This window comes from Oenanthe melanoleuca, chromosome 18, assembly GCF_029582105.1.
Source record: "Oenanthe melanoleuca isolate GR-GAL-2019-014 chromosome 18, OMel1.0, whole genome shotgun sequence".
Lineage (NCBI taxonomy): Eukaryota > Metazoa > Chordata > Aves > Passeriformes > Muscicapidae > Oenanthe > Oenanthe melanoleuca.
In genome coordinates, this window is record NC_079351.1 from 1,330,420 (window position 1) to 1,357,893 (window position 27,474).

The 27,474-nt window shown below is 52.7% G+C and overlaps 1 protein-coding gene and 2 long non-coding RNA genes across 6 annotated transcripts in view; all 3 read left to right on the forward strand.

Moving 5' to 3' along the window:
* Positions 1 to 7,810, forward strand: part of SLC39A11 (solute carrier family 39 member 11) — a 63,621-nt gene extending 55,811 nt beyond the window's left edge. For all 4 annotated transcript variants that reach the window (XM_056506233.1, XM_056506231.1, XM_056506232.1 and 1 more), the window contains exons 8-10: positions 4,518 to 4,616; positions 5,343 to 5,501; positions 6,725 to 7,810. In XM_056506233.1, coding sequence (XP_056362208.1) covers positions 4,518 to 4,616; positions 5,343 to 5,501; positions 6,725 to 6,803 — 337 coding nt within the window. In that variant the 3' untranslated portion in view covers positions 6,804 to 7,810. The remainder of the gene's footprint in view (positions 1 to 4,517; positions 4,617 to 5,342; positions 5,502 to 6,724) is intronic.
* Positions 7,811 to 12,343: 4,533 nt separating this feature from the next.
* On the forward strand, positions 12,344 to 18,789 carry LOC130260621 (uncharacterized). The gene is made up of 3 exons (XR_008841817.1): positions 12,344 to 12,977; positions 13,857 to 13,956; positions 17,552 to 18,789. It is a non-coding gene; the product is annotated as an uncharacterized LOC130260621 (long non-coding RNA).
* A 578-nt stretch (positions 18,790 to 19,367) lies between these two features.
* The window catches only part of LOC130260589 (uncharacterized), a 36,076-nt gene continuing 27,969 nt past the window's right edge, over positions 19,368 to 27,474 (forward strand). Inside the window, exons 1-2 of the long non-coding RNA XR_008841815.1 lie at positions 19,368 to 19,567; positions 26,090 to 26,471. This is a non-coding gene — a long non-coding RNA (uncharacterized LOC130260589). The remainder of the gene's footprint in view (positions 19,568 to 26,089; positions 26,472 to 27,474) is intronic.

Consider the following 27,474-nt stretch of genomic DNA (forward strand, 5'->3'; position numbering starts at 1 on the left):
TTTTTTTTTTTTTTTTTTGGTCAAGGACAAATTTGCCATAAAATTAATTTCCTCGGGGCAGGATTGCAGGAACTCGGGAGTGTGCCTGGGTTGTGCTGCTGACAAAACTGGAAAAAACCTGTGCCAGGGAATATTCCAGGGAATAACTTGGCTGCTTGCAGGAAAAAAAAAAAACCAAATCCCTGCAGGTCTGACTCAGACTGAGAGGTGGGGATAAAACAGGGATGGATGTTCTGCACTCCCCCTGCACAAATGCACAAATGTTATTTTATTTTTGAGCTTCCATGAAGCTCCTGTCCCTGTGGCTGGGATGAGAATTCCCATCCTGGGGAGCTGCTTCTCTCCCAGGTGGGAACATCAGAGTTCCCATCCCACTGCTCTCCACAAATCTGGGATTGGTGCCTGGTTCCATGTTCCCATCCCATCCCAAAATCCCATCCCAAAATCCCAAAATCCCATCCCAAAATCCCATCCCACTTTTCTCCACAAATCTGGGATTGGTACCTGGTTCCACGTTCCCATCCCTGGGCATGTCCCATTGGGGATATCAGGGTGACATTGTTGTGACACTGGGGTGACATTGGGGATATCAGGGTGACATCAGGGTAACATTGGGGTGACATTGGGGATATCAGGGTGACACTGGGGTGACATTATTTATTTTATAAAATGCTGTTTATTGTGTTCAAACGTCACAGCAATTTATTTATTTATTATTTAAAATAGTTTAATATATCCTAATGATAACACTATTTATTTATTATATAAAGTGCTGTTTATTGTGTTCAAACGGTACAGCAATTTATTTATTATTTTAAAATTGTGTTTATTATATCCTAATGATTCAGCAATTAATTGATTATTTAAACTGCTGTTTATTGTGTTCAAATAATTCAGCAGTTCACGGGTTGTGGGTGACAAGAGCCCAGCCCAAAGATTTTTCAGCTGTGGATTTGTCTGAAATGACTCCAGTTCTGCTTCCAATCCATTATTTATTTTTCTTTTAATACATAACAACCAATCAATACTTTCACTGTTACCTACAGCCTATCATAATTACCAGCATTGCCATATTTATGTTATGTAAGGACAAATTTACTTTAAACCAAAGATGTTTTTACCAGGCAAAAAGATTTCACAAGCAAACAACTTTTAGGTTGAAGTGTGCCACACTAACTTTTGGTGATTGGAAAATCGTAACAAGAATAAGGTAATGTCAGTAATGATGGTAAAGGTGTTGATTGGTTGTCAGGTTTTAAAATGCTCCTTAATTAAAAGTATTTAATGCACTGGAACCAGAATTAGAAGTTTTCAGACTAACCCAGAGCTGTGGGCTGGGCTCTTTCACCCAGGGCCGTGAATTGCTGCATCGTTTGGGTACAATAACAGCATTTTAAATAATAAATAAATTGCAGCATTGTTTGGATACAATAAACAGTATTTTAAATGTTAAATAAATTTCTGCATTGTTTGGATATAATAACAGCGTTTTAAATAATAAATAAATAAATTGCAGCATCGTTTGGATACAATAAATAGAATTTTAAATGATAAATAAATTGCTGCATCGTTTGGGTACAATAATCAGCATTTTAAAGGATAAATAAATTGTTCCATCATTTGGATATAATAATCAGCATTTTAAAGAGCCCGCCCGGACTTCCCATCCCTCATTTGAGCTCTTACACCAGGTGACATTTCTGAGCCGCCAGTGGCACACACACATCCCTGTCCCGTGTCCCCCGTGTCCCCCCGTGTCCCCCCGTGTGTCCCCCGTGTCCCCCCGTGTCCCCCCGTGTCCCCCTGTCCCCCCCGTGTCCCCCGTGTCCCCCCGTGTGTCCCCCTGTCCCCCCGTGTCCCCCCGTGTCCCCCCGTGTCCCCCCGTGTCCCCCCGTGTCCCCCTGTGTCCCCCCGTGTCCCTCGTGTCCCCCCCTGTCCCCGTGTCCCGCCGTGTCCCCCTGTGTCCCCCCGTGTCCCTCGTGTCCCCCCGTGTCCCCGTGTCCCCCCGTGTCCCTCGTGTCCCCCCCTGTCCCCGTGTCCCGCCGTGTCCCCCTGTGTCCCCCCGTGTCCCTCGTGTCCCCCCGTGTCCCCCTGTGTCCCCCCGTGTCCCTCGTGTCCCCCCTGTTTCCCGTGTCCCCCCGTGTCCCCGTGTCCCCGTGTCCCTGCTGTCCCCCCGTGTTACCCCGTGTCCCCGTGTCCCCCCCTGTCCCCGTGTCCCCCTGTCCCCGTGTCCTCGGGGGACCCTCCCAAGTGTCCCCCTCTGTCGCCCAAAGTCGCCGTTGTTCCCCCGGGTGACACCGAGCGGCTCCGATCGCCTCGGCCCGCGGGGGCTGCGGGCGGGGCCGGGAGCGACAGCTGGGACAGCCCCGGGGGAGGGCTGGGAGAGCCCTGGGGATGGGAATGGAGAATCCATCGGGAATGGGAATGGAATATCCATTGGGAATGGAGAATCCATTGGGAATGGGAATGGAATATCCATCGGGAATGGAGAATCCATCGGGAATGGGAATGGAATATCCATTGGGAATGGAGAATCCATTGGGAATGGGAATGGAATATCCATCGGGAATGGGCTGGGAGAGCCCTGGGAGTGGAGAATCCCTTGGGAATGGAGAATCCATTGGGAATGGGAATGGAATATCCATTGGGAATGGAATATCCATTGGGAATGGGCTGGGAGAGCCCTGGGGAACGGAGAATCCCTTGGGTATGGGAATGGAATATCCATTGGGAATGGGCTGGGAGAGCCCTTGGGAATGGAATATCTCTTGGGAATGGGCTGGAATATTCCTTGGGAATGGAATATTCAATGGGATTGGGCAGGAATATCCCTTGGAATCAGAATATCCCTTGGGATTGGGCTGGAATATCTCTTGGGACTGGAGTATCTTTTGGGACTGGAATATCCCTTTGGAGTGGAATATCCTTTGGGACAGGGCAGGAATATCCCTTGGTATTGAATATTCCATGGGACAGGAATATCCATCGGAATTGGAATATCCCTTGGGACTGGAATATTCAATGGGAATGGACTGGAATATCCCTTGGGATCAGAATATCCTGGGGTTGTTCCTGGTTTTGGAAAACCCAGATGATTGTCCTGGTTTTGGGGAGCCCAGATGGATTATCCTGGGCTGGTTCCTGGTTTTGGGGAGCACAGATGGATTGTCCTGGGCTGGTTCCTGGTTCTGGGGACCTGGATGAGTTGTTCTGTGGGGTGTGTGGGAAGGAGAGGAGGGAGAGCTCAGGGACAAGCCCCTGATGTTCCCCCTGGATCTGCCCCGGTCCCATCCCATCCCATCCCTCCCTGTGCCCCTCGGGGTCAGCCTGGGGGTCTCTGTTCCCGGGGGCATCTCCTGGGGGCTCCCCCTGCCCACACAGACCCTGCATTCACGGCTCCCTCCCGTTAATTTGTTGTGGCCAGGAGCAGCAATAGCTGCTTTGTGCTGAGCGAGGGAAGGAGGGAAAAAAACAAAAAAAAACAAACCCAGCCCAGACAGCGGCTCCAGTGTTTTCCAGCAGGGATGGTTCCCCCTCCGTCCTCCCTCTCTCTCCTGGAATAATGTTAGTGATTGTAATGGCCTGTCCTGCTCAGGGAAACCCAGAGCCTCCCCCCTTCCCCTCCCCTCCTCTGGAAACCCTGGGAGAAGTTTAAACAACCCTCAGAGGTTTTTTCTCACCGGGTTTATTTCACTGATAGGAAGTGAGGGGGTTGGCAGGGGAGGAGCTGAGCTCGGAGAGGCTCTGGGATCCCTCTGGGACCTCTCAGAGCCTGAGCCCTCCCTGCTGGAGCCCCCAGGGATGATCCCACTGTTGGTGTCCCCCAGTGCCACCAGCACAGCCCAGCAGGGATTTGTGTGAGCCCTGTTTGGTGCCTGAAACATTCCCCCAAAAATCCCAAACTCCTGCGGAGCTGCAAGGCTGGGAGGTGGATGTGCACAGCAGGGACACAACAGGAGCTCACAAGGGAGGAATCCTTCCCTGGGAGGACAAAATCCTTCCCTGGGATGGAATCCCCAGAGCAGCTGTGGCTGCCCTGGATCCCTGGAAGTGTCCCAGGCCAGGCTGGACATTGGGGATTGGGACAGTGGGAGGTGTCCCTGCCCATGGGATGAGTTTTAAAATCCCTTCCCAGTCAAACATTCCATGGCTCTGTGATTCCACAGCCCTGCTCTCCCCTCTGCTGGTTTTCACCCTGGAAAATTCCAAGTGTTCCCTTTTATGGGATGCAAGAGGGGGAAAAGAGGGAAAACAAAACCCTGTGGCCATTGGGGTCCCCCTGGGAGGAACCTCACCCTCACTCCTGGCTGCTCCAGATGCCCAGGTCTGGGAATCCTGGGGCTGGAATCCCTTCAGGAGCCCCCCAGGACAAATCTCTTCTCCTCCAGCTGGTCCCTGTCACCCTGTGCTGGAGCTGCTGGGGGATGGAATTTGCTGGGATCCTGTTAAACCTCAGCACTTCCATTGCATCCTTCATCCTGACAGAAATAAATGGATCTATTTGTGGTTTTTTTTAGGAATTTAGCCATTGGGATTGGGATCCAGAACTTCCCAGAGGGGCTGGCTGTCAGCCTGCCTCTGCGTGGTGCTGGATTCTCCACCTGGAAAGCGTTCTGGTGAGCTCTGCCCTCTGCTCCCAAAAACCCCAGGGCAGGAGCCCTTCTCCAGCCCCCTGGCCACTCATCCCCTCCCTGGACATCCTGGCATGTCCACCCTTGGGATGGATCTGCTGTTCCCTCTGGAATCTGGGGCTGGGAGTGCTGGAGCCTTCCAGCACTGTCCTGCTCCTTCTGCAGTGTGAGCTCAGAGACCAGCCCTGAATCCAGGGGATGCATCCCTGATCCCAGAAATCCCTGATCCCAGAAATCCCTGATCCAACAATCCCTGATCTCAGAAATCCCTGATCCAACAATCCCTGATCCCAGAAATCCCTGATCCCAACAATCCCTGATTCCAGCACTCCCTGATCCCGGAAATCCCTGATCCCAACAATCCCTGATCCAAACAATCCCAGATCCAACAATCCCTGATCCCAACAGTCCCTGATCCCAGGGGTGTGAGCCCTGTGCCCTTCTGGGCTGGCTCTGCACCCCCTGCATGTCCCCAGGGGTGCTGTGGCTGTCCCCAGGGTCGCTGTGGCTGTCCCCAGGGTCACTGTGGCTGTCCCCAGGGGTGCTGTGGCTGTCCCCAGAGATGCTGTGGCTGTCCCCAGAGGTGCTGTGGCTGTCCCCAGGGACGCTGTGGCTGTCCCCAGCGATGCTGTGGCTGTCCCCTGCATGTCCCCAGCGATGCTGTGGCTGTCCCCTGCATGTCCCCAGGGGTGCTGTGGCTGTCCCCTGCAGGTATGGCCAGCTGAGTGGCCTGGTGGAGCCCCTGGCTGGGGCTGTGGGTGCCCTGGCCGTGGTGCTGGCCCAGCCCCTCCTGCCCTACGCGCTGGGGTTCGCTGCTGGGGCCATGGTCTACGTGGTGATGGACGACATCATCCCCGAGGCACAGAGCAGGTGAGACCCCCTGGGGCCCAGGAGTGTCCCTGGAAAAAGGGGAGGTTGGGAGCAGAGGGGATGAAACACCTGGGAAGTGGAGGTGGAAGGGCTGGGAATATCCAGGGCTAGAATGGAGAGGGAATGAAATGATCCCATGGCCAAGGCATTGCTGGGGTCCCTCCCCATCCCAGGCTTGGGAACATCCCTCCCTGGATGGGACAGGAGCAGCAGGACTGGGATTGCCCTCCCCAGCCTCCCTCTCCCCTCTCCTGGGAGTTTGGAGCTCTCTGTGCTCCCTGACACTGCTCTGAACTCGAGGCCTTGGAAAAGGCTTCCAGATTTGAGTGCTGGAGTTAAAACCGCTCAGCACTTTGTGTAGAAGTGTGTGATTTCACATGCTGAAGGGTTTGGAATTTGGCAATACATTTATTTTATTTTAGAATAAAATAAATTTGGTTTTAGAATAGATTTTAGAGTGTAGGGGGGTTTAGAATATAGTAATATTCTAGTAATATATAGTAAAATATATAGTAATGTATAGTAAAATATAGTAATATATAGTAATACATATAATACTATTGTAATATATAGTAATATTATAGCAATATTATAGCAATATATAGTAATATATAGTAATATATAGCAATATTATAGTAATATATAGTAATATAGTGATATATAGTAATATATAGCAATGTTATAGTAATATATAGTAATATAGTGATATATAGTAATATATAGCAATGTTATAGTAATATATAGTAATATTATAGCAATATATAGTAATATATAATAATTTTATAGTAAAATATAGTAATAGTGGTGGGATAAGATGCAGGTTCTTGGGCACGGTCTCTTTCTCCTTTTTTTGTCCTTCCTTCTTCCCTCTTCTTCCTGATTCCAAGTAGCAGTTTTTGGTTTGGCACTGCTGCCCTGGAGGTCACAGGAGTTTGGTTGTTGGGTCAAAAGGATAAATAATGTAGATGTTAAGCTTTTAATGGGACTGCTGAGCTTTAAAAGAGCTTGAACCCAGCTGGATCTCCACTTTGCTCACTGTTAGCTGGAAGTGTTGCAGTGTCCTTAGACCAGATTTAATGAACATCCAAGCCCCCGATTCATCCCTTGGTGTTTGATCCCTGACTGTGAGTGCAGGCAGAAGGAAATAAAGACAAAAAAACCCCAAATAACCGGAAATGAAGACAAAAACCCCAAATAACCCCTCCCTCCCTCTGTCCCCGCAGCGGCAACGGGAAGCTGGCCTCGTGGAGCTGCATCCTGGGCTTCGTGGTGATGATGTCCCTGGACGTGGGGCTGGGCTAGGGCGGGGCTGCAGCCCCGGCAGCGTCCGAGCCCGCCCGGATGGACCCGCACATGGAACCTGGGATCTGCCCTGCTGTTGATTTCCTCTGATTTTGTCTCTCCCCCTGCCCTGTGATGGTTTCCAGCACAGGTGGGGGTGGCTGCTCCCAGATCCTGGTTTGGGTTTCCTCTTGGAAGGGGCTGGGCTGGTTTCTCCAGGGGAAGAAATCGGGATTTTGATCCTCTCTGTTCTGTCAGAGCTTGGGAATCCTCCCTGAGGCTTTGCAGTGGAGTCTGGAATTCCAGCCCATTTGGGATTTTGATCCTCTCTGTTCTGTCAGAGCCTGGGAATCCTCCCTGAGGCTTTGCAGTGGAGTCTGGAGTTCCAGCCCTCAGGGCTGTGGTAAGCCGGGGATCACAGCTCCCACACCCTGCTGCTCCCCGGGAATGCTGCAGGGAATTGCTGTGGATGGATGGACACAGCCCGGGCAAATAAAGATGAATTTTCTTGGGATCTCTGCAAGAGGGAAATGTCATTTTCTTTTTTCCTGAAGTGTCTCAGAGGGGCACTGCTCCAAGGTGCTGTGTCCAGTGTTGTGGGGTTTTCTGTGGAACAAACCCCAGGAAAGGAGGGTTTGAGTCCTCTGGGCTGAGCTGTGAGCTCCAGTCCCTGCCTGGCTGCAATTCCCAAGGGATTGCAGAATTCCAGAGCCACGCAGAGCTCCCTGCAGAGCCCAGCCAGGCCCATCCTGGAGCTGAGCCAGCACTCCAGGACGAAGGCTGAATCCCTCAGGATGAAATTCCTGCCTCTCCTGGTGATTCCCAAACATTTCTGCTGGGATGGATCCTCCTGAGCCCCCAGGGCTGATCCAGGCTCTGCCTCCAGCCAGGAGGGAATTGCCAGGGCTGGAAGATGCTGCAAATCCCAGCTGCCCTCATTCCACCCTCCACAAAAACCCTGAATCCCCCAAACCCTCCTGTGGGAATAACTGGGTCAGCTCCTGTCCCTCTGCAAGTGGGGCTGGGATGTCCCAGATCAGGCTGGAATAAACTGAGCTGGAGCTGTCCCCGTTGGATCCTTGATTTTTTGGTTTCTGCCCCTTTCTGTTGGATCCTTGATTTTTTTTGGTTATTTTTTCCCTCTGTGTGTCCCTCTGGATGATCCAAAGCTCCTGCCTGCTGATGGATTTGACCTTTTAACTGTGATTGCTCTCAATAAATGGGAAATGGAGTTTGCACAGAGTTGTTTGGGTGCCATAAATCCAGGGATTTGCTCCTCCTCCCCCCACTCTGCTGGGTTTCCCCTCTCCAGCCTCATCATTCCTGCCTTTCCGAGCTCCTGCCTGGGCAGGCAGATTCCTTGGGGATGGGAAAAGAGGGGGAAAAAACAAGGAAAGGCAAATTCATCCTGGGTGTGCATCCCAGGGCTGTGCAGGTGAGCACAGGGGAAATTTGGGAATTCAGCCTTCTGCAGGATGAGCAGCTTTTTAAAAGGTGAGAGCTCTCCCTGCATCCCAGTGCAGGATTTATTTTACTTGTATTTTACTTTAATTTTATTTTACTTTAATTTTAATTTTATTTTACTTTAATTTTATTTTACTTTAATTTAATTTAATTTTATTTTATATTTTTTTTTTAATTTATTTTTATTTTTATTTTTATTTTTATTTTTATTTTTATTTTTATTTTTATTTTTATTTTTATTTTTGAGGGAAGGGATCTGCCCCAGCTGGGAACCAGTCTGTCCCATCCCCACACTGAGGGGTTTGCAGAGCTCTGAGCCCTCAGTTTCCAGCCCAAAACCTTAAAAACCTTCAAATCCTTTGGGTTGTCCACGGCTTGGGATCCTCCAGCCTGGCAGGGATGTTTCCTGGTTTAATTCCTGGCATGTGGTACCAAAAAAAAAAAAAAAAAATTAGAGAGTTAAAGGCAGCCTTGTAATCAGATTTCTGGGAGATAATGCCAAATAAAACATTTCATCCTGCTTGGATGCAGCCAGGCCAGATGGGATGGATCCCTAGGGAAGGATTCAGAAATCCCAGAAGAAAATCTGGTGAGCAGAGGGAAGGTTGATCCCTCTCTTCCCATCCTTTCCTGGAGGGGCTGCCCATGTCCTGTGAGCTGCCTGCAAGCAAAACACCCAATTTTGGCTGGGGGTCTCTCCCCCTCCTCCATCCCCTACTAATTTTTCAGTAAAACCTTTAGATTCTTGAGGCCTTACAATCATCATAAATCCCACTGGCTGGAGGGAAGGTTCAATGTGACCCCTCTGCAGTTAAAACTTCAACCCCCAGCCCAAATAAATGTCCTTTTCTTTTGATGGGGTTTAAAACCAACCCCCTGGCCTGTATTTGTGGCTGCTGTATTTTTGCTGCTTTTGTGGATGTTTTGGGGTTTTCCAGGCCCTGCTGACAAAGGGGTGACCCAAGAATGGGGAAATAATGGGAAATAAAGGGGAAATCCCCCAGTTCCTCCCAGCCCCGAGGTGTCTGTGCTGCTCCCAGGGCTGGGCCAAGCACCCTGCCTGTGGAAAAGCCCAGGAATGCAGGGCTGGCTGGGTTTTCCTGATTTTGTTGTGAGTTTTTTTGTGTTTCAATCCACGGAGGTGCTGCCTGGGACCAGCACTATCAGTGACTGGAAATTGTGGAGGAACCCGCAGGGAAACTCCTCTGGAGCTGGAGGGATGAGCTGGGCTTGGCCTGAAATCTCAAGTGGAGATCCAGAGGCTGATGATTCCTTATTCCTTATTCCTTTCCTTTTTCCTTTCCTTTCCTTTCCTCCCCTTTCCTTTCCTTTCCTTTCCTTTCCTTTCCTTTCCTTTCCTTTCCTTTCCTTTCCTTTCCTTTCCTTTCCTTTCCTTTCCTTTCCTTTCCTTTCCTTTCCTTTCCTTTCCTTTCCTTTCCTTTCCCTTTTCCTTTTCCTTTTCCTTTTCCTTTTCCCTTCAGGACTGGGTGACCCCCGTGGGTCCCACCCTGCCCCTTCCAAGCTTAGAACTCTCAGAATTTCAGCCTGAAAATCTTGGGAATTTTAGCCCCAAATTTCCTGGGAATTTCAGCCACGAAACTCCGGGAATTTTAGGCCAAAAATCCTGGGAATACCTGCCCCATCAACCTGGGGATTTCAGCCCCAAAATCCTTGGAATTTTAAGACCCAAAGCCTGGGAATTCCTGGCCTAAAACCCGAGGGATTCTGGCCCCAAAAACCTGGAAATTTTGGCCTCAAAATCCTGGAATGCTTAGCCCTGAACCCTGGGAATTCCAGCCCCAAAAACCCGGGAATTTCAGCCCCAAAAATGTGGGTCCCACCCTGTCCCTGTGGGTCCCATCCTGCCCCTTGTGGGACTGGATGATCCCTTTAGGGCTGTGTGATCCTTTTAGGGCTGTGTGATCCTTTTAGGATTGGATGATCCCTGTGGGGTTGGATGATCCCTGTGGGGTTGGATGATCCCTTTAGGACTGGGTGATCCTTGTAGGACTGGATGATCCCTTTAGGATTAGAAGACCCCCGTGGGTCCCCCACTGTCCCCATGGGTCCCATCCTGCCCTTGTGGGACTGGATGATCCCTTTAGGGCTGTGTGATCCCTTTAGGACTGGATGTTCCCTGTGGGATTGGAAGACCCCTGTGGGACTGGATGATCCCTTTAGGGCTGTGTGATCCTTGTAGGATTGGATGATCCCTGTGGGACTGGATGATCCCTGTGGGATTGGAAGACCTCTGTGGGGTTGGATGATCCCTTTAGGGCTGTGTGATCCCTTTAGGGCTGGATGGTCCCTTTAGGGCTGGATATCCCTGTAGGACTGGATGATCCCTGCAGGACTGGATGATCCCTGCAGGACTGGGTGGCCCCCGTGGGTCCCCCCTGTCCCCCGGGTCCCTCCCGCTGGATCCCGGCGCTGCCCCGGGCTCGGGAGCGGCTCTGGGATGCCGGGAACGAGCGGGGCTGGGGCGGCCCGTGCCGGGGCTGGGAAGGCGCAGGCGGCTGCGGTTTGCAGGGCAGGGCGGGGACACCAACCCCGAGCGAGGCTTTGCACGCAAAGGAACAATAATCCCATTATTGAGCCCCGGGGCGAGCGCGGCTGGAGCCGCTGGCGGGGCCGGTGCGCGGATCGCGGCACCTGAGTCACGGCTGGGAGGGAAGGGAAGGGAAGGGAAGGGAAGGGAAGGGAAGGGAAGGGAAGGGAAGGGAAGGGAAGGGAAGGGAAGGGAAGGGAAGGGAAGGGAAGGGAAGGGAAGGGAAGGGAAGGGAAGGGAAGGGAAGGGAAGGGAAGGGAAGGGAAGGGAAGGGAAGGGAAGGGAAGGGAAGGGAAGGGAAGGGAAGGGAAGGGAAGGGAAGGGAAGGGAAGGGAAGGGAAGGGAAATTTCAGCTCCCTGCCCTGCCCTCGGCACGGCAGCGATCCCGACCTGCGCACCCGGACAATGGCTTCTGTTCTGCCGGGCTTTGCTGGGCTCGGCAGCCGCTCCGCAATTAAAGCCGAGCCGCTCGTGCTGCCCTGCCCCCTCCCAGCCCTGCTGGGAACCCCAGTCCCAGTACTAATCCCAGCCTGGAGGTCCCAATTCCAGTCCCAGTCCCAGTCCAAGTCCCAGTCTGGAAGTTCCAGTCCCAGTCCCAGCCTGGAGGTTCCAGTCCCAGTCCAGTACAAGAATGAGGAAAACGTTCCTGACCGAGCTCCCAGCTCGAATCCCTCTGCCTGGAGCAGAAACAAACCCGGCTGGAAACGGGACAGGGGGGGAAGAGAACCTTGGATCTGCTTTCCTCTGGCTGCAGAATCATTTCCCTGCCATAAAGTCGCCAGCGGGAGCCAAGGGAAGATGAGCTCATCGGGAAAAAACGGGCTGGGAAACAATGGAGGGAGGTGCTGGTAACGGCCGGGGTGGGGACCTCCCAGAGCCCGGGGTGTCCCGGGGACCCCCAGCTCCATCAGGGACCCCCAACCTCCATTGGGATCCTCTCCTCTTCCCAAATTTCACTGGGACCCCCCAGCTCCTCCAAGATCCCACCTGCATCAGGATCCCATCTCTTCCAGGTTCCCAATCCCACTGGAACCCCCCATCCCGCCATTCCCAATCCCATTAGAACTCCCACCCCCCCATCCCGCCATTCCCAATCCCATTAGAACTCCCATCCCCCCGTCCCGCCACTCCCAATCCCAGTGCTGCTCCCCCCAGCTCGGTGCAGGAGGACTGTACCCACTCTGTACCCACTGGGGAGGACTGGGAGCTCTCCCCACATCCCCGGGGACAGGGACCTCATCCTGGATCATCCCAGTTCATCCCAGCTCACCCTCGTTCATCCCAGTTCATCCCAGCTCACCCTCGTTCATCCCAGTTCATCCCAGCTCATTCCCGCTCATCCTGCCCCATCCTCGCTCATCCCAGCCCATCCCAGTTCATCCCACCCCAGCCAAACCTCCGAGCTCTCCATGAATCCAAAAAGGGCTGGAGCTGCCGCCGGCTGCGCCAAGGGAGGAAAAATCCCCCAAAATCCCCCAAATCTCTTTGTCTCTTCCACCCACCAGAGCTGCGGAGCAATTACGGAGCCCCGGGGGTTTCACAACCCTCCTGCGAGGATTTAATTTGTTTAATGACTCGAGGCCCCGGGGGGTCCGTGGTGTCAGCATTCATCTCCGGCTCTCCAGAGGATTTTCTCTCCACCCAGAACCGGAGGGATTTGGTGAAATCCTCACCAAGACAAGATTTAGGAAATCTCCCCCAAACTCCCGGGGCTCTCTGACCTCCAGCAGTGCTGGATTCGGGGAAAGGAGCTGCAGATCCTCCTGGATTTTTGTCCATGCACCAGCAGAGATGAGCTGGGATAAAATCCGGCCCGGAAAAGGAAAAGAAAAAGCAAAATATCGTGTGAGATGTGATTTGTGTTTGAAATCCAACGTCGCTCCTGCCCCTGAGCTGAAACATTAGAGTGGGAGAAACTGGGAAAGGGGAACAAAAACAGTTGGGAATGCTGGTGGTTTGTCCTGCAGGGAGCTGGACACAGCGGGAATTTCACACTGTCCAGGCACGGCAGGTCCTGCTCGGTCACCTTCTCCGAGGGACAAACATTCCCGATTGAATATTCCTGCGGAGCCGGGAGCGGGGCAGAGCCGGGGTCCGTTAAAGGACTGGAAGGCACTGGGAGCACTGGGAGCTCTCCCCACACAGGAACAGGGACGAGTGGAGGAGGGAAGGATTCCCGTGGGGTAGGGGAAAAACTGGAGGGGAGGATTCCCATCGGGAAAGGACAAAGTGAAGGAGGGATTTCCATGGGGAAAGGGACGAGCTGGAGGAGAGGTTCTGATTGGGAAAGAACAAGGTGGAGGGAAGGATTCCCATCGGGAAAGGACAAACAAGAGGCAGGAATTCCTATCGGGAAAGGACAAAGTGAAGGAGAGATTCCCATCGGGAAAGGACAAACAAGAGGCAGGAATTCCTATCGGGAAAGGACAAAGTGAAGGAGAGATTCCCATCGGGAAAGGACAAACAAGAGGCAGGAATTCCTATGGTGAAAGGGATGAGCTGGAGGGAGAGATTCCCATCGGGACAGGGACAAGGTGGAGGGAGGAATTCCCATCGGGAAAGGACGAGCTGGAGGGAAGGATTCCCATTGGGAAAGGGACAAGGTGAAGGAGAGATTCCCACCGGGACAGGACAAACTGGAGGGAAGGATTCCCATGGGGAAAGGGACACGGACCCGGAGGGGCTGCGCGGGTGAGCACAGCGAGCTGGGAGCTGCCCGAGGAGAGGCTGAGATTCCTTCTCCGGTGGAGGTGGATTCCCTCCGGCGTTGTTCCCTCTCCCTCCCCCTCTCCCTGAAGCTGTCCCAAACAAGTGCTGCTTTCTGGCGCAGCCTCTCCCAGCTGCACAAAGGCTGCCTTGTACCAGCTCCAGATGTTCCACATCCCACAAAAACTCCAGCACGAGGTACCTGTTCCCCTGGAGCACCGGCTGGGAGGGAGGGAAGGAGCTGCCTCCAGCAGCCCTTGATCCCAGAAATACTGATTTTTTTTTTTTTTTTTTTTTTTTTTTTTTTTTTTTTTTTAGATATTTTAATTCCAGCTCTAATTGTGCTTTTCCCTCAGGATGTCTCGGAGGTGTCAGGAATTCCCTGTTCTGTGTCCCTCCCACCTCAGAGAGTTTTTGGGGACAGGCTGGGTCCTTTTCCGTGGAGCTGCCCTGCAGGTGAGCCCAGAGCTCCACAAATCCAGCTGGGGGTCGGGCTCTTGTCCCAGGGGACAACGGGGAAAAACCCTCAAATGGCACCACTGAAGGCTGAGGTTGGATATTGGGAAAAACTCCACGGGGAGGGCTGTCCTGCCCTGGCACAGGTGGAGACCCCAGCCCTGGAGGGATTTAAAGCCACGTGGATGTGACACTTGGGGACAGGGTCGGTGGTGGCACTGGCAGGGCTGAGGGAAGTTGGACTGGGTGATTTTAGGGGGATTTTCCAACCTATTCTGTAATTCCTGGGATGCCTTTCTCCCCAAAATCCCCATCTGGGGAGGGTGAGGAATGAAGGCACACGGGGGATGTGTTTCCATGGAAAGGGAAGGATGCGGCGATGCCAGGGCAGCACCCGGCTCTCACCTGGGTCTGATTTTTGGGATCCAGGTGGGAATCCAGGGAGCAGCTCCCCCCTCTCCTGCCGGGACAGGGCCACCTGCCCGGGGGGGACGATGACACCTGGAAATCGCTCCCAGCCCCGGCAGCGCCTCTTTCTTTCTTTCTTTCTTTCTTTCTCATGGAAAACGCTCCGGGAGCGGGGAATGGCTGCAGATCCCGCACAAAACCCCTCTCTGTGCAGCACAAGCGCCTCTCTGTCCCCTCTTTCTTCCCTTCCCTTTAATAATCGTCCCCTTTTGTCCCCACACATTTCCCTCGTGCCATTGTCCCTCTGCTCCCTCAGCCCGCCCCAACCCGGGAGCTGCCACCTGTTTTTTCCACGTCCTTTTCCAGAGCACCTGATATATTTATTTTCATTGCCGGTTTGTTTTCTTTTCTTTTTTTTTTTTTTTTCCTTTTTTGGATTTTTTTTTTTTTTTTTTTTTTTAAGGGTCTATTAAGTTGATTCCTCCTTCCCGTGCCCTGGGAGCCGCGGTTAATGAGTAACCACAGCGAGCTCCGGGGCAGCTGCCTCACACAAACCGACCGGCGAGTTTTTTTTGGAGCTCTGCATAAGGGAACGTTTGTTCTGCAGCCTCTCAATGGGTCCTTGTGCAGGAGGCGAGGAGTGTGGGGAGAGAAAGGGAGAGACACTAAATCAGCGCCCTGCTCCTCCCAGCGCTGCCCGGCCCGTGTCGGTGCCTCGGGGCCGGGGCTGAGTCACCTTGAATCCACAATGGATTTGGGAATGGATTTATCTCCCCAGCCCAGCACACTTTTTAAGTTTAAGGCTCGTTTTAGTGGTTCAAGGATCAAACAGCCCATGCAGACGCTGGCGTGGCAGGAATTGGGATTTTTTGTGTTTCTGGCCCGTTGAGGAGCGGGTTTGGCTCTTGGGGTTCAGCATTTTAGGTGTCCCCTTCCTCTGCTTGGTGTCCGTGGGGATTTTGGGGGTTTATCCGATACTGGCCGTGGGTTTGAGGCTGTTCCCTCCCCTGGCTCTGGAGGCTCCGGGTGTCCCGTGTGACCTTGGCCGTGGCATTGACACCTCTGTGCCCTGCGGTGTCACTGAGCAAACAGTGTCACTGAGCCCCTGCCCTGCCTTTGTCCCGCCGGGCTCCGGGAGCAGCCGGAGGATTCCTGCTCCTGCCTGGGATGGCCCTTCCTCCCTCTGTGCTCCGTGGGAAAGTCGGGAAAGGACTCCAGGCCCATCCAGCCCAACCTCTGAGCAAACACGCTGATGGAGAGGAGCCCCCTCTGCTCCTTTCTGGGGTTGGGGCTCCCCCAAAGTGCCCGGGCAGTGCTGGCCACCCCTGCAGGGCAGGAACGGTCCATGACACCCAGTGACCCTCCCGGGCAGCGGCTCTGCCCCTCCTGCCCTGAGGCTGATCCCAGATCCCAGATCCCAGATCCCAGATCCCCCCTCTGTGGTCAGGATTTGGGGGCTCAGACCCCGGGACTGGCAGAGGATCCTTCCCTGGGGCAATCCCAGCTGGATCCTTCCCACATTCCTGGGACAATCCCAGTTGATTCTTCCCTTATTCCAGGGACAATCCCAATTTGATCCTTCCCATGTTCCTGGGACAATCCCCGTTTGATTCTTCTCTTGTTCCTGGGACATTCTCAAACTGGAACCTTCCCATGTTTCTGGGACAATCCCAATTTGAATTCTTCTCATGTTCCTGGGATAATCCCAAACTAGGACTGCTCCGTGTTCTTGGGACAATCCCAGTTTGATCCTTCCCATGTTCTTGGGACAATCCCAATTCTGATATTTCCCTTATTCCAGGGACAATCCCAATTTGGATCATTCCCATGTTCCAGGGACAATCCCAATTTGATCCTTCCCGTGTTCCTGGGACAATCCCAAGCTGGGACTGCTCCCTGTCCCTTTGTCCCAGGAGCACAGTGGGGTGTGGAGGGGACAGGGGTGTCCCCAAGGTGTCCCCATCCCTGATCCCTGCTCCAGCTCCCCCCAGGGAGGATTCCCAGGGCTCCTTCCACCAGCCAGGCTGGGATCCAGCTAAAAACACAGAACCACATTTTCCTCCTCTTTCACAAACCTCAGCTTTGGGGCTTGGTTGTAGTTTTATTTTATTATTATTTTTTTTTTTTTTTAATTTGGGGCTTGGCAGCAGTTTTGGGGGAAGATTGGGGCTGTTTGTGTTTTACCTGCCACAGCTCCCTGGAGCAGCAGCTCTTTATTGGCTCCCACAGCGCTTGGCACTCTCAGCACTGGAAAGAAAAAGCTTTTTGTTCCCATATTTCCATATATTTATATGGATTTAGCAGGGCTGGGGAGGGCATCTGAAGGTCAGAGGCCTTGCAGAGGTGACTGTGCTGGCCAGGCCTGGGAACAGGGAGCAGCTCATTCCCACCTCACCTTCCCTGGCTCTTCACTTTCCCAGCGCTGCCCAGCACTGGACACTTGATTTTCTTGTTTTTCTGGGGAAAGCCACCAGCAAATCCCACGGGGTGGATTTGTGGATGTGCCATTCCCAACTGGGGTGGGAAAAGCAGCAGGAGCTGGGGCTGTGACCCCAAACTGCTGCACAGAGCGTTGGTACCAGCACAGGATGAAGAGATTTCCTGGCTCTCCCTTCCCAGGGTCCTGGTGCTTCCCAGACTTTTCCCTGTTTTCCTGGAGGATCAACAACCCAACCCTTCCTCCTTGGCAATTCCTGGCCGTTGGGAGTTCTGTATTTTGGGAATGTTCTCCTGGAGAAGAGCCAGTCCATCCTCCTGGGAGCTCCAAAACTGTGCCTGGAGTGAGGAGCAAGAATTTCCTTCCCAGGAAAACAGGAAAACCCTTTTTTCAGGGTTTTTTTCAGGAAAACTCTCTTCCCTTTCCTTGTTGCACTCAGGATTTCCTCCCTTAAAGCTGCCCCAAAGCTCAGACCCAGAGGCCACATTCCCACGTTGGATTTGGTATTTGCAGGGTGAGCTGGATGATCTCAGGGCTCTTTTCCAGCCTGGATCATGCTGGGATTTTGTTCCCCCCACATCTGTGGATTCCTGCGGGATAAAGGATGGTTCCAGCTGCTCCCATCAGAGGGTGACACAAAAGCTGTGGCAGAGCCTTGGAGAGCTCTAGTTTGGTTTTATTTTATTTTATTTTATTTTATTTTATTTTATTTTATTTTATTTTTTTTTTTTTTTTTTTTTTTTTTGGGAGATGATGTCTGACAGCTCTGTGGGCTCGTGGCTCTGAAGGAAACACCACTGCAAAAAGGAGTAAATTTCGGAATTCAATGACAAAAATAGAAATTTGCCTTGGGAATCCCAGACGTGCAATCCCACGGGAGCCTCTGCTGGGGTCGGGTCAGTGACACCTCCCCTGCCCCAGGCTGCTCCAAGCTGCCCTTGGACCTTCCCGGGATGCCGGGCAGGATAATTCCATCCCTTGGAGCCTTTTCCCAGCTCGTTCCTCGCCCCGTTCCGCCTCTTGCCGAACAGGTTTGAGTTTCCAGCCGTGGCTGTGAACACGCAGCTCAGCCCCTCCTGCACAGCACTAAAATGTGGCTTTTCCCCCTTTTTAATTTCCCCTAAACGATGACCTTTTCCCTCCTTCAGCAGGCAGCCAAGACAAGCACAACAATGTGATTTGTGCAGCGTTTCAGCTGCGGTTTCTTCAAGAAATTCATCTGCTCTCGAAGCAATTAGGGGCAGGGAAGCATTTCCACTCCGGCTTCAGGCCCTGAACAGCTGCCAGGAGCGATTTTTTTCTTTCCCCTCCGCTCTCCCTCTTGCTCCCTCCTCGCCCGAGAAAATCCTGTGGTTTCTCCTCAGCAGCAGTTCTGGGGCTGTGGGTGGTGAAATCCCAGCCTGGATCCGCGTCCCTGTCCCTGCTGGGTTCGTGCAGGATCATCCCCCGAGCGGCCACAGCTCCTGGAGGGGACACGGGGACAGTGCCACCCCCTCCGGGACCCTCCCAAAGCACGTGGGGTTCAGAGGGCACCTCCATCCCAGAACGAGCCTTAAACGGGCCCCGAAGCCAACAGCACGGTTAATTGCTCCTTCATTCCCCGGATGGGTTAATGATTAAGTTAAATTAATAATTGGGAGAATAATTAAACGAAACAATAAGCGTTGGAAGCGATTGAAGCGCTCGCCGTTCGCGCCGCGGTTTTGGGGTTACTCATTGACTTTGGGGCGTCGGGCTGGCTGTGCCCGGGATGCTGCTCCCGGAATCCCGTGGAAATCCAGGAAATCCAGGGAAAAGCAGCGGCTCTGCCCTGCCCTGGAGAGCGGCGGGGTCCCGGTGAGCAGCGTGTGATAATTGATTAATGATTCGTGTTAATCACAGAAGTTTTGGAGTTTGTATAAACCAGAATGCTTAAAATAAGAAAATAACACGGACCTAGATAAAGGGAAATAGATGATTAAACCCGCTCTATGTAAATCCCCCTGTTATCAATATTGTGTATACCAGTTTGTAAAAAATAAAAAAAAAGGGTTTTCCACAGTCTGAAAGGTTTTTTTTTGCAGAATGATATTTCCTGCCTTTGTGTGATCAATCCCAAACTATCTGCTAAGATCAGACTTCCCAAATCTTCTGTTTTTTATCCGCCAAGACCAGATGGTTCCATGACCAATTGTCCCAAGAGCTGTCTCATGGAAGTTTGGAAGTTTCTTTGCCCACCACTGCTCACCTTGCAGAATTACTGCAACAAAACAATAACAATTATTGATTACTACAAGTAAACCAGACTATAAAAAGGGAGCTGCAAACCAGGTTAGGTTTCCCCAGCGCTGCTTGCTCTGTCTGTATAAAATAACCCAATCTCAATTCTGCTGAATATCGAGACTTTTGTTTCTCATTTATAACAAGCGGAACCGCCCCGAGCCTCGGAGGGACAGAGGGACAGAGGGAGGGACAGAAGGACGCAGGGAGGCGGCTCCAGGCCGAGGGGGAGGAACTACAAGTCCCGTGAAGCCGCGGATCCCGCCCGCCCGCGGGGCTATAAAAGGGGGAATGGCCCCGGCAGCGCAGCCCGAGCATCCCCGGCCCCGCGGCGCGGCCGCTGCTGCCCCGCGTGGGGCATTCCCGGGGCATTCCCGTGGGATTCCCGTGGGGAGCGGGAGCGGGACAGACCCGGACCCCCGGGGCTCGGGATGAGGATGAGGATGGGGATGATGCCGCTCGGAGCAGCGCGGGAGCCGCAGCCCCGGGAGGGTGCCGGAGGTGGAGGTGGGTGCCGCGCTGGGCTCGGGGGTGCGGGGGGTCCCCACGGGCTCCTCCGGCCGCGCTTCTTCCTGCGGGTCCCTCCGGGTGTCCCCTGCGCGTCCCCTCGGTGCCGGCACCGCTGTCGCTTTTCCCCCGTGCCACCCCTCTGTGTCCCCCTGTGCCATCCCCTGTGTCCCCCCTGTGCCATCCCCTGTGTCCCCCTGTGCCATCCCCTGTGTCCCCCTGTGCCACCCCTCCGTGTCCCCCTGTGCCACCCCTCTGTGTCCCCCTGTGCCACCCCCTGTGTCCCCCCGTGCCATTCCCTGTGTCCCCACTCTGCCATTCCCCCTGTGCCATCCCCTGTGTCCCCCCTGTGCGATCCTCTCCGTGTCCCCCCCTCTGCCATCCCTTGTGTCCCCCCGTGCCATCCCTTTCACGTCCCCCCCGTGCCATCCCCTGTGTCCCCACTCTGCCATCTCCTCTGCACCATCCCCTGTGTGTCCCCCCTGTGCCACCCCCTCCGTGTCCCCCCCGTGTCCCCCCTGCCCGGGATGCTCCTGGTCCCCGCGAGCCAGGCGGAATTTCCCCCTTCTCTCCAAGGACAAGCGCGTGGCTGCCGTTTCCCCTCGTTGTTTGCGGTATATATATATTTTTTTTAATTTATTTTTGATGCTGTTTTGGGTTTATTTTCACGGCTTTTCCCTCCCCCGCCGCGACAACGCGTCCCCCAAAATTCTCTCCCCGGGGCAGGTGCGTCTGCAGCCCCATCCCCGCCTCGGGGCAGGCGATCCGCGGGGTTTGGGATGCACAAGAGCACTTTTGTGTGAATCCTGGGGGGAAAAAAAAATTAAAAAAAAAAAAAAAGAATGACTCCGTTCTCTTGCTGCCTACAACAAAAAGACCACACCAGTCTAGACCTGCACACGCAGAAATTCGCGCTGTCTGCTGGCGGGACGCGGCGTGGCCGGGGGAACTCCAGCCCGGGATCCCTCCGGAGGGCGGGGATGCTGATTTAAAAAAAAAAAAAAAAAAAAAAAAAGAGTTTGAGGTTCCTCTGATAGGAACAAGAGGAGCTTTTATCGCCCGGACATTGTTGGTGCCGCTCGCTGCTGGCTCGGAATTTCCTCCCGAGGCTTTGGAGGCTGCGGGAACTGCTCAGCTCCGGATAATTGAGACATCGTTTTATAATCGGGGCGGGAAGTGGGGGCAGAGCCTGGGTGAGTCAGGCCTTGGGAGGAGGCTGAGTTTGGCTCTGGGAGGAGGCTGAGTTTGGCTCTGGGAAGAGCAAGCTGTGTTATTTTATTTTATTTTATTTTATTTATATTTTATTTTATTTTATTTTATATTTTATTTTATTTTATTTTATTTTATTTTAGTTTCCCAGCTGTTTTCAGGTGTCCCAAAACAAAAATTTGGGAGATCTGGCATCCCTGAAACTCCATTTGATGTGGCACTGGGAATATCCATCCTTTGGGAAGAGGATCCCAGCTGAGCTGTGAAGGAGAATGTGGGGAGTGAAAAGAGCCCCAAATCCCATTTCTTGTGGGGTCAGGAGGAGGCAAAACCCCCTGGGAGCAGGAGTGTGGTGTTTCCTGAGGAAGGAGGGATTTTGGGAATGCTGAGGTGACTCTAAAACAGGAGGGATTTTGGGAATGTTGAGATTTCTCCCAGGCAGGAGGAATTTTGGGAATGCTGAGGTGTTGCCCAAGGAAAAAGGAATTTTGGGAATGCTGAGGTTTCTCCCAGGCAAGAGGGATTTTGGGAAGGGCTGAGGTTTCTCCTGCCTGCTGGGACAGGGAAAAAAAATCCCAAATGGGCTCATGCCAGTCCCTGGGATGATCCCTGGGAAATGAGGAATATCCTGGAGAAGGGAGATTCAGCTGGAAAATGAGGAGAAATCAGGAATATCCTGGGGAAGGAGGATTCAGCTGGAAAACCAGGAATATTCTGGGGAGGGTGGATTCAGCCTAAAGGACTGGGAAATGAGGAATATCCTGGGAAAGGTGGATTTTCCCTGAAGGGATGGGAAATGAGGAATGTCCTGGAGAAGGTGGATTCAGCTGGAAAATGAGGGAATATCAGGAATATCCTGGGGAAGGTGGATTTACCCTGAGGGGCTGGGAAATGAGGAATATCCTGGGAAAGGTGGATTCAGCTGGAAAATGAGGAAAAACCAGGACTATCCTGGGGAAGGTGGATTCAGCTGGAAAATGAGGAATATTCTGGGGAAGGTGGATCCAGCCCAGTGTCACCTGCAGTGTTTCAAGCCCAGCTCGGAGTCAAACGGATTTTGGGGGTTCAGGGCTCTCTAAGCTCAGGTGCCACCTCACCTGCACCTGGGCTCAGGGTTACAGGTGCAGACTGGCCTCGGGCAATGCTGGAATCGGACTTTTTTTAGGATCCTGTGACATCTGGAAGCCCCTGGCTCTGACCTACCACAGCTGAACTTTTTCCTTTCCCCTCCTTGTTTAAAATAGATGAAATCCAGCAGCATCCCCTCTCCCTGGCGATTTTTAGCAGCAGCTCTGGGCAGATTTTGGACTCGAGCTCCTCCATCTGGGAGTTCTCCTGGACAGGGAATGGTCAGAGCACTTTGAATTGTCAGAGATCAAAAATTTGGGGCCACACCCGGCCCCTCCCTGGGACAGCGCGGGGATCACGCCAGGAGCGAAACTCCTTCCCTGAGGGATTTGGGGGTTGAACCTTGAACAGAAAAGCAAAACCACAGAAGAGAGGGCGAGGAGAGCCCGGGGCTGTGCCAGCGCCGGCGGCTCTGACAAAGGGCGGCCTTGTTCGGCAGGGCTGGTTCCACCGGGAAAAACGGATTCACAGCAGGAATCGGCAAAAAAAGCGCCAGGAGTTGGTGCAAACACGGCGGGGAAGCGCCGGAATTCCCAAAATCCGCTGTGATGCCTCCTGGAATTCCCAAAAACCGCTGTGATGCCTCCTGGAATTCCCAAAAACCGCTGCGATTTCTCCTGGAATTCCCAAAAACCGCTGTGATGCCTCCAGGAATTCTCAAAAACTGCTGCGAATTCCTCCAGAAATTCCCAAAAAACGCTGCGATTTCCTCCTGGAATTCCCAAAAACCGCTGCGATTGCCTCCAGGAATTTCCAAAAACCGCTGTGATGTCTCCAGGAATTCCCAAAACCGCTGTGATTGCTTCCTGGAATTCCCAAAAACCGCTGTGATGCCTCCAGGAATTCCCAAAAAACGCTGCTGCTTTCCCAGGAAAGCTTTCGGGGTTTCTCGGGGCTCGGTCCCGCTCCCAGCCCGATCCCAGCGCTCCCAGCTTCCCTTTTTTTTTTTGGTTTTCCCGCAGTTTTGGGCTCGGGCTCTTCTCTCCGGGCTGGGATTTCCCCGGAGCTGAGCAGCTCCGAGCGCTCGCCGGGTTCTGCTGCTGCCGTGCCCAAGGAAAGGAACATTTTGACATTTTTTTCAGCTCAATCGGCTGCTCCTCCTGCCAAGCCGCCGATGTTTTTTGAGGGCTAAAACCTGAGCCTTTAAATAAATGTTTGATCCTGGGTGGCTGCGCAGCTTCTGCCGAGGGAGAAAATCAATCTCGGGGCGGGTTTTGTGTGAGGAGCGAACGTGCTCAGCTCGGGCTGCTCCTAACGCCGGTTCCTTTTATTTATATTTATTTATTCCTTTTATTCCTGCTGCTTCTCCCTGGCAGGACATCGGAGCTGCGGGAAACCTCCCGAGGGCTCTGCTGGGTAAAGCTCAGCCTGAGCTGAGCTCAGCCTTGAACCTGGGATCAGCCCTGAAGAGCCGAAAATGAGGGATGGGAACTCCAGGCGTGCTCTTTAAAATGCTGATTATTGTTTCCAAACGATGCAGTAATTTATTTATCATTTAAAATGCTGATTATTGAACCCAAACGATGCAACAATTTATTTATCATTTAAAATTCTGTTATTTACCCAAACGATGCAGCAAGTGGGTGACAGAGCCCAGCCCACAGCTGTGGGTTCGTCTGAAAACTTCTAATTCTGGTTCCAGTGCATTAAATACTTTTAATTAAGGAGCATTTTAAAACCTGACAACCAATCAACACCTTTACCATCATTACTGACATTACCATATTCCTGTTATGATTTTCCAATCACCAAAAGTTAGTGTGGCACACTTTAACCTAAAAGTTGTTTTTCAGTTTTCTCGCAGTGGAAAATTCTGAGATCTTTTCTCTACTTGCAACATTTTTGTTTTGTCTGTGAAAATCTTTTTGCTTGGTAAAAACATCTTTTGTTTCATGTGGGTTTATCTTTTGCTCAGTTATAAAAGCTCCTTCCACCTCACTTTGCTTTCTTAGTTACCCAGTACTCACAGATATTTATGGACAGCAGAAAAACTTTTCAATGTAGAAGGAGGAATAGAAAATAGCAAGTTTTGCTGTAGAAGAATTGTTGAGCCAGTCTTGGTGGATAATTAGGAAGCCAAGGGTGAGTGAGCTGGGAGGGGTTTGGTGTCACCTTGTCCCCAGGCTGGGCTGTCACTGCTGTCACTGGAGCTGCTCCAGCTCCTGCTGAAATGCACTCTCAGGCCAAAGCCTCAGGAGTTTTGCAAGTTTTTCCAAAGTCTGTGAGAGAAAAGACGTTTTTTGGGGTGCTGGCCCTGCCCATCCTGTCCCCAGTGCCACCCTGCAGGGGCAGGAGCTGCTGCCGTGACACCAAGGGCAGGTGGCTGTGCCTGGGGTGGGAATTCCAGGAATTCCACGCCCTGGAGCAGCAGGTCCCTGCCCTGCTGCGGGCTGGGATGAGCTCCAGGAGGTTTCCTCACAGCCAGCTCTTCCTTGGGCTTAAATTCCAAATAAAATTTAAAAAAAATTACTATTTCCTAGTTTTTAGAAGTAATGAAAATGCGTGACAGAAAGGCAATTATGACATATCAGCCTTCCAAATGTGTGAAACCCGCTGGAATTGATTTGGCTTTCAATACAAAGCAAAATTATTCTAAGATTTTTTTTCCCCCCATAAATTTCTCTTTATATAGAAAGACGAAGTTTATAATTATTGGATACTTAAAAAAATTAAAAGCATTTTATTTTTGAAAAAGAAATACTTAAAGGCTGATAATGTTCCAGCATTTGCTGAGCAGCTGGAGGGGCAGGAGGGACCCTGTGGGGACCAGCAGGGCTGCATGTGGGTCCTGCTTGGGGGGAACTGGGCCACCAGTGGCCACTGGGAGGGAGTGGGAGCTGCACCCATCCCCCGCAGGGATCGGGGTCTGTGCTGGAGCTGAACTGCTCTGGGAGAGCAGGAAAGTCGGTTTGGGGAGGAGGAGCTGCTCACCTGCAGGGCCCTCTCCATGTTTTTTTCCATGTTTTCCATGGAATGCCGTCCCCTGGCACCTGGGGGGCTCAATCCTGTTTTCCTGCAGGCAGAAGGAGGAGGCGGCTCGTGGGAGGCAGGACAGGGACCAGGACATCTCCTGCTGGCCGTGCCCTCCCTGACGAGCCCCCAGCCCCATCCCAGCCCGGCGGGGTCTGTGGGATCTGCCCAGCCCGGCGCTGGGAGGGGGAGGGAGAAGCTTCCCCGCCTGGAGGGGGAATAACGCTCCCCTTTTTATGGCTTCTTCAATTGTTCCCGAAAATCCTTTTTCAAAGGAGGAAAGTTCCTTCCTTCCTTTCAGCTCCCGGTATCTTGAAGAATTCGCTCCATTGTGAGGCCAGGACAGAGACCCTTCTATGAGGGCTCTCCTCGAGCCCCCTGCCCCCGCCCCGTCCCAACAAGCCCCCATTCTCCTCTGAAGAGGGTCCCTCTGTCTAACGCCAGCTAACTCTTAAGGGTAGCATTTATCCCGGGGCACTCAGCTCACAAAGAGCGCTGGAGTGTCAAATAAACTCCCCGCAGCCTGCAAAGAGCAGAGGAAGAAAAAACACAAAACCCCCTTTCTTTCCACCCCTGCGGGGAAACAAATACGGACTTTGTGCCGGCGCCCTTAACGAGCCCGAGCGGGGTGGCCACGGGAGGGGCTCCGGGGGCACCTGGCACATGGCGAGGGCTCCAAACCCCCCCAAAAAAATCCTGCTGGCTGTGCCCTGTCCGTGCCGCTGGTTGGGTTTGGTTGGGGGGAGCTGCTCCCGTTGTCACCAGAGCTCAGGGACAGGCTGTGACGTTCTGGGCTCGGCTCAGTCTCTCTCCCGGTGGACTCGGCTCGGGGATTGTCACCAGGGATGTTTGTGATGTGGTTCCCTGCCAGGACTCGGCTGTCCCTGCCTGGATTCCTGCAGGAATTCCCGGTGGATTCGGCTCGGGGATTGTCACCAGGGATGTTTGTGATGTGGTTCCCTGCCAGGACCCGGCTGTCCCTGCCTGGATTCCTGCAGGAATTCCCGGTGCCGAGAGGACACGTCCTGGGGCTCCCTGGGGCTGTGGCCAGCACCTCTGGCAGCTGCAGCAGGGAAATGCAGCTGCTTCCCTTTGTCTGGCACAGCTTGGGTGCTGAATTTGGGGTTTTTGTGCTCGGAGCAGAACCAGGATGGACACAAGGTCCACTCACCGAGGTCACTCCTGCCCCCCACCCTGACCTTTGGTTCTCCGCAGGTTTTGCCGTTCCTGGAGGGAATTCCATCGATGCCAGGAGCTGCTGGGATCCCCTTGGAGCTGTCCCTGCCCAGGACTGGCACTTGTCCCCTGCACCAGCCAGGATTTGTCCCTGGGTTCCCTCTGTCCCTGAGCCTCGCTGGGATTTGGATGCTCCCTCCTCTCTGCAGCTGGGAATGGCACCTGCTCCTCCCAAACCTCCTGGATTTGTGGATTTACTGCTCCTGGCATCGTGCTGCTGGCACTGGGAATTTCAGATGTGCAAAAGCTGCACTTGCAGCCTGAGGCTACAATTCCTTCTTTTTGGGCTACTCTGAGCATCCTGCCTCTGCAGGAGGAAGGATTCCATGCACTGCTGGAGGACAAATCCTGCTGCTCTGAGGTGAGTCAAGATTATTATTTTTTTTTCCTTTAAAGCATCTTCCTGTTGGTCTTCTTGGAAAATGATATTTTCCTTGTCTTGAGGAAAAAAAAAAAAAAAAAAGCCAATGCAGGGATCTGCTGTGAGGGACTGAGGGGGCAGACAGGTTTGATCTGACAGCTGCACTGGCTGCTTTTATCAACACATGAAATTTTTAGTGCCATTCCAGCTTGAAATCCCCAGCAGGAATTTTCTTCCTGGAGTTTTATCTCTGAGTAATGGATAAAAGGTTAAAGGTGCAGCTTCCCAGGAGGGGAATCCTGATGGGTTTCCACTCTCCTGTGGCTTGTCAGGGTCCCTGGGGACAATGTGTGTCCTGTCCTGGGGGCTCCTGGAGGCTCCATGTGGGAGGGAGGCTGCTGTGAACCTCCTTGGGATGGAAAATCCATTTTCCTGCCAGAAAATGAGGCTAGACTTTGGATTTTGGGGGGATTTGTGCTGCTGTTGTCACCTGGGTGTGACATGGGACAAGTGCTGGAGGATTGGGGGTGTTTGACCTGGGAGGAGGAGGATGGAATGGGATTTCTTGGGTGGGAATGGGAGGAAGGAATGGGATTTCTTGGGTGGAGAAGGAGCTGCTGTGGAGCACAAATCCAGCAGGGTCTGGTGTTTGTTCCCAGAGGGGAAAATCCCATGGATTTTGGTTTTCCCTTGATCCCATGGATTTTGGTTTTCCCTTGATCCCATGGATTGTGTTTTCTCTCAATAATCCCAAGGACTGTGGTTTTTCCTTGATGATTCCATGAACTGTAGTTTTCTCTTTATTATTTTCATGGATTTTGGCTTTCCCTTGATCCCATGGATTGTGTTTTCTCTCAATGATCCCAAGGACTGTGGTTTTCCCTTGATCCCATTGGGTTGTGTTTTCTCTCAGTGATCCCAAGGTTTTCCCTTGATGATCCCATGAACTGCAGTTTTCCCTTGATGATCCCAAGGATTGTGGCTTTCCCTGGATCCCATGGAT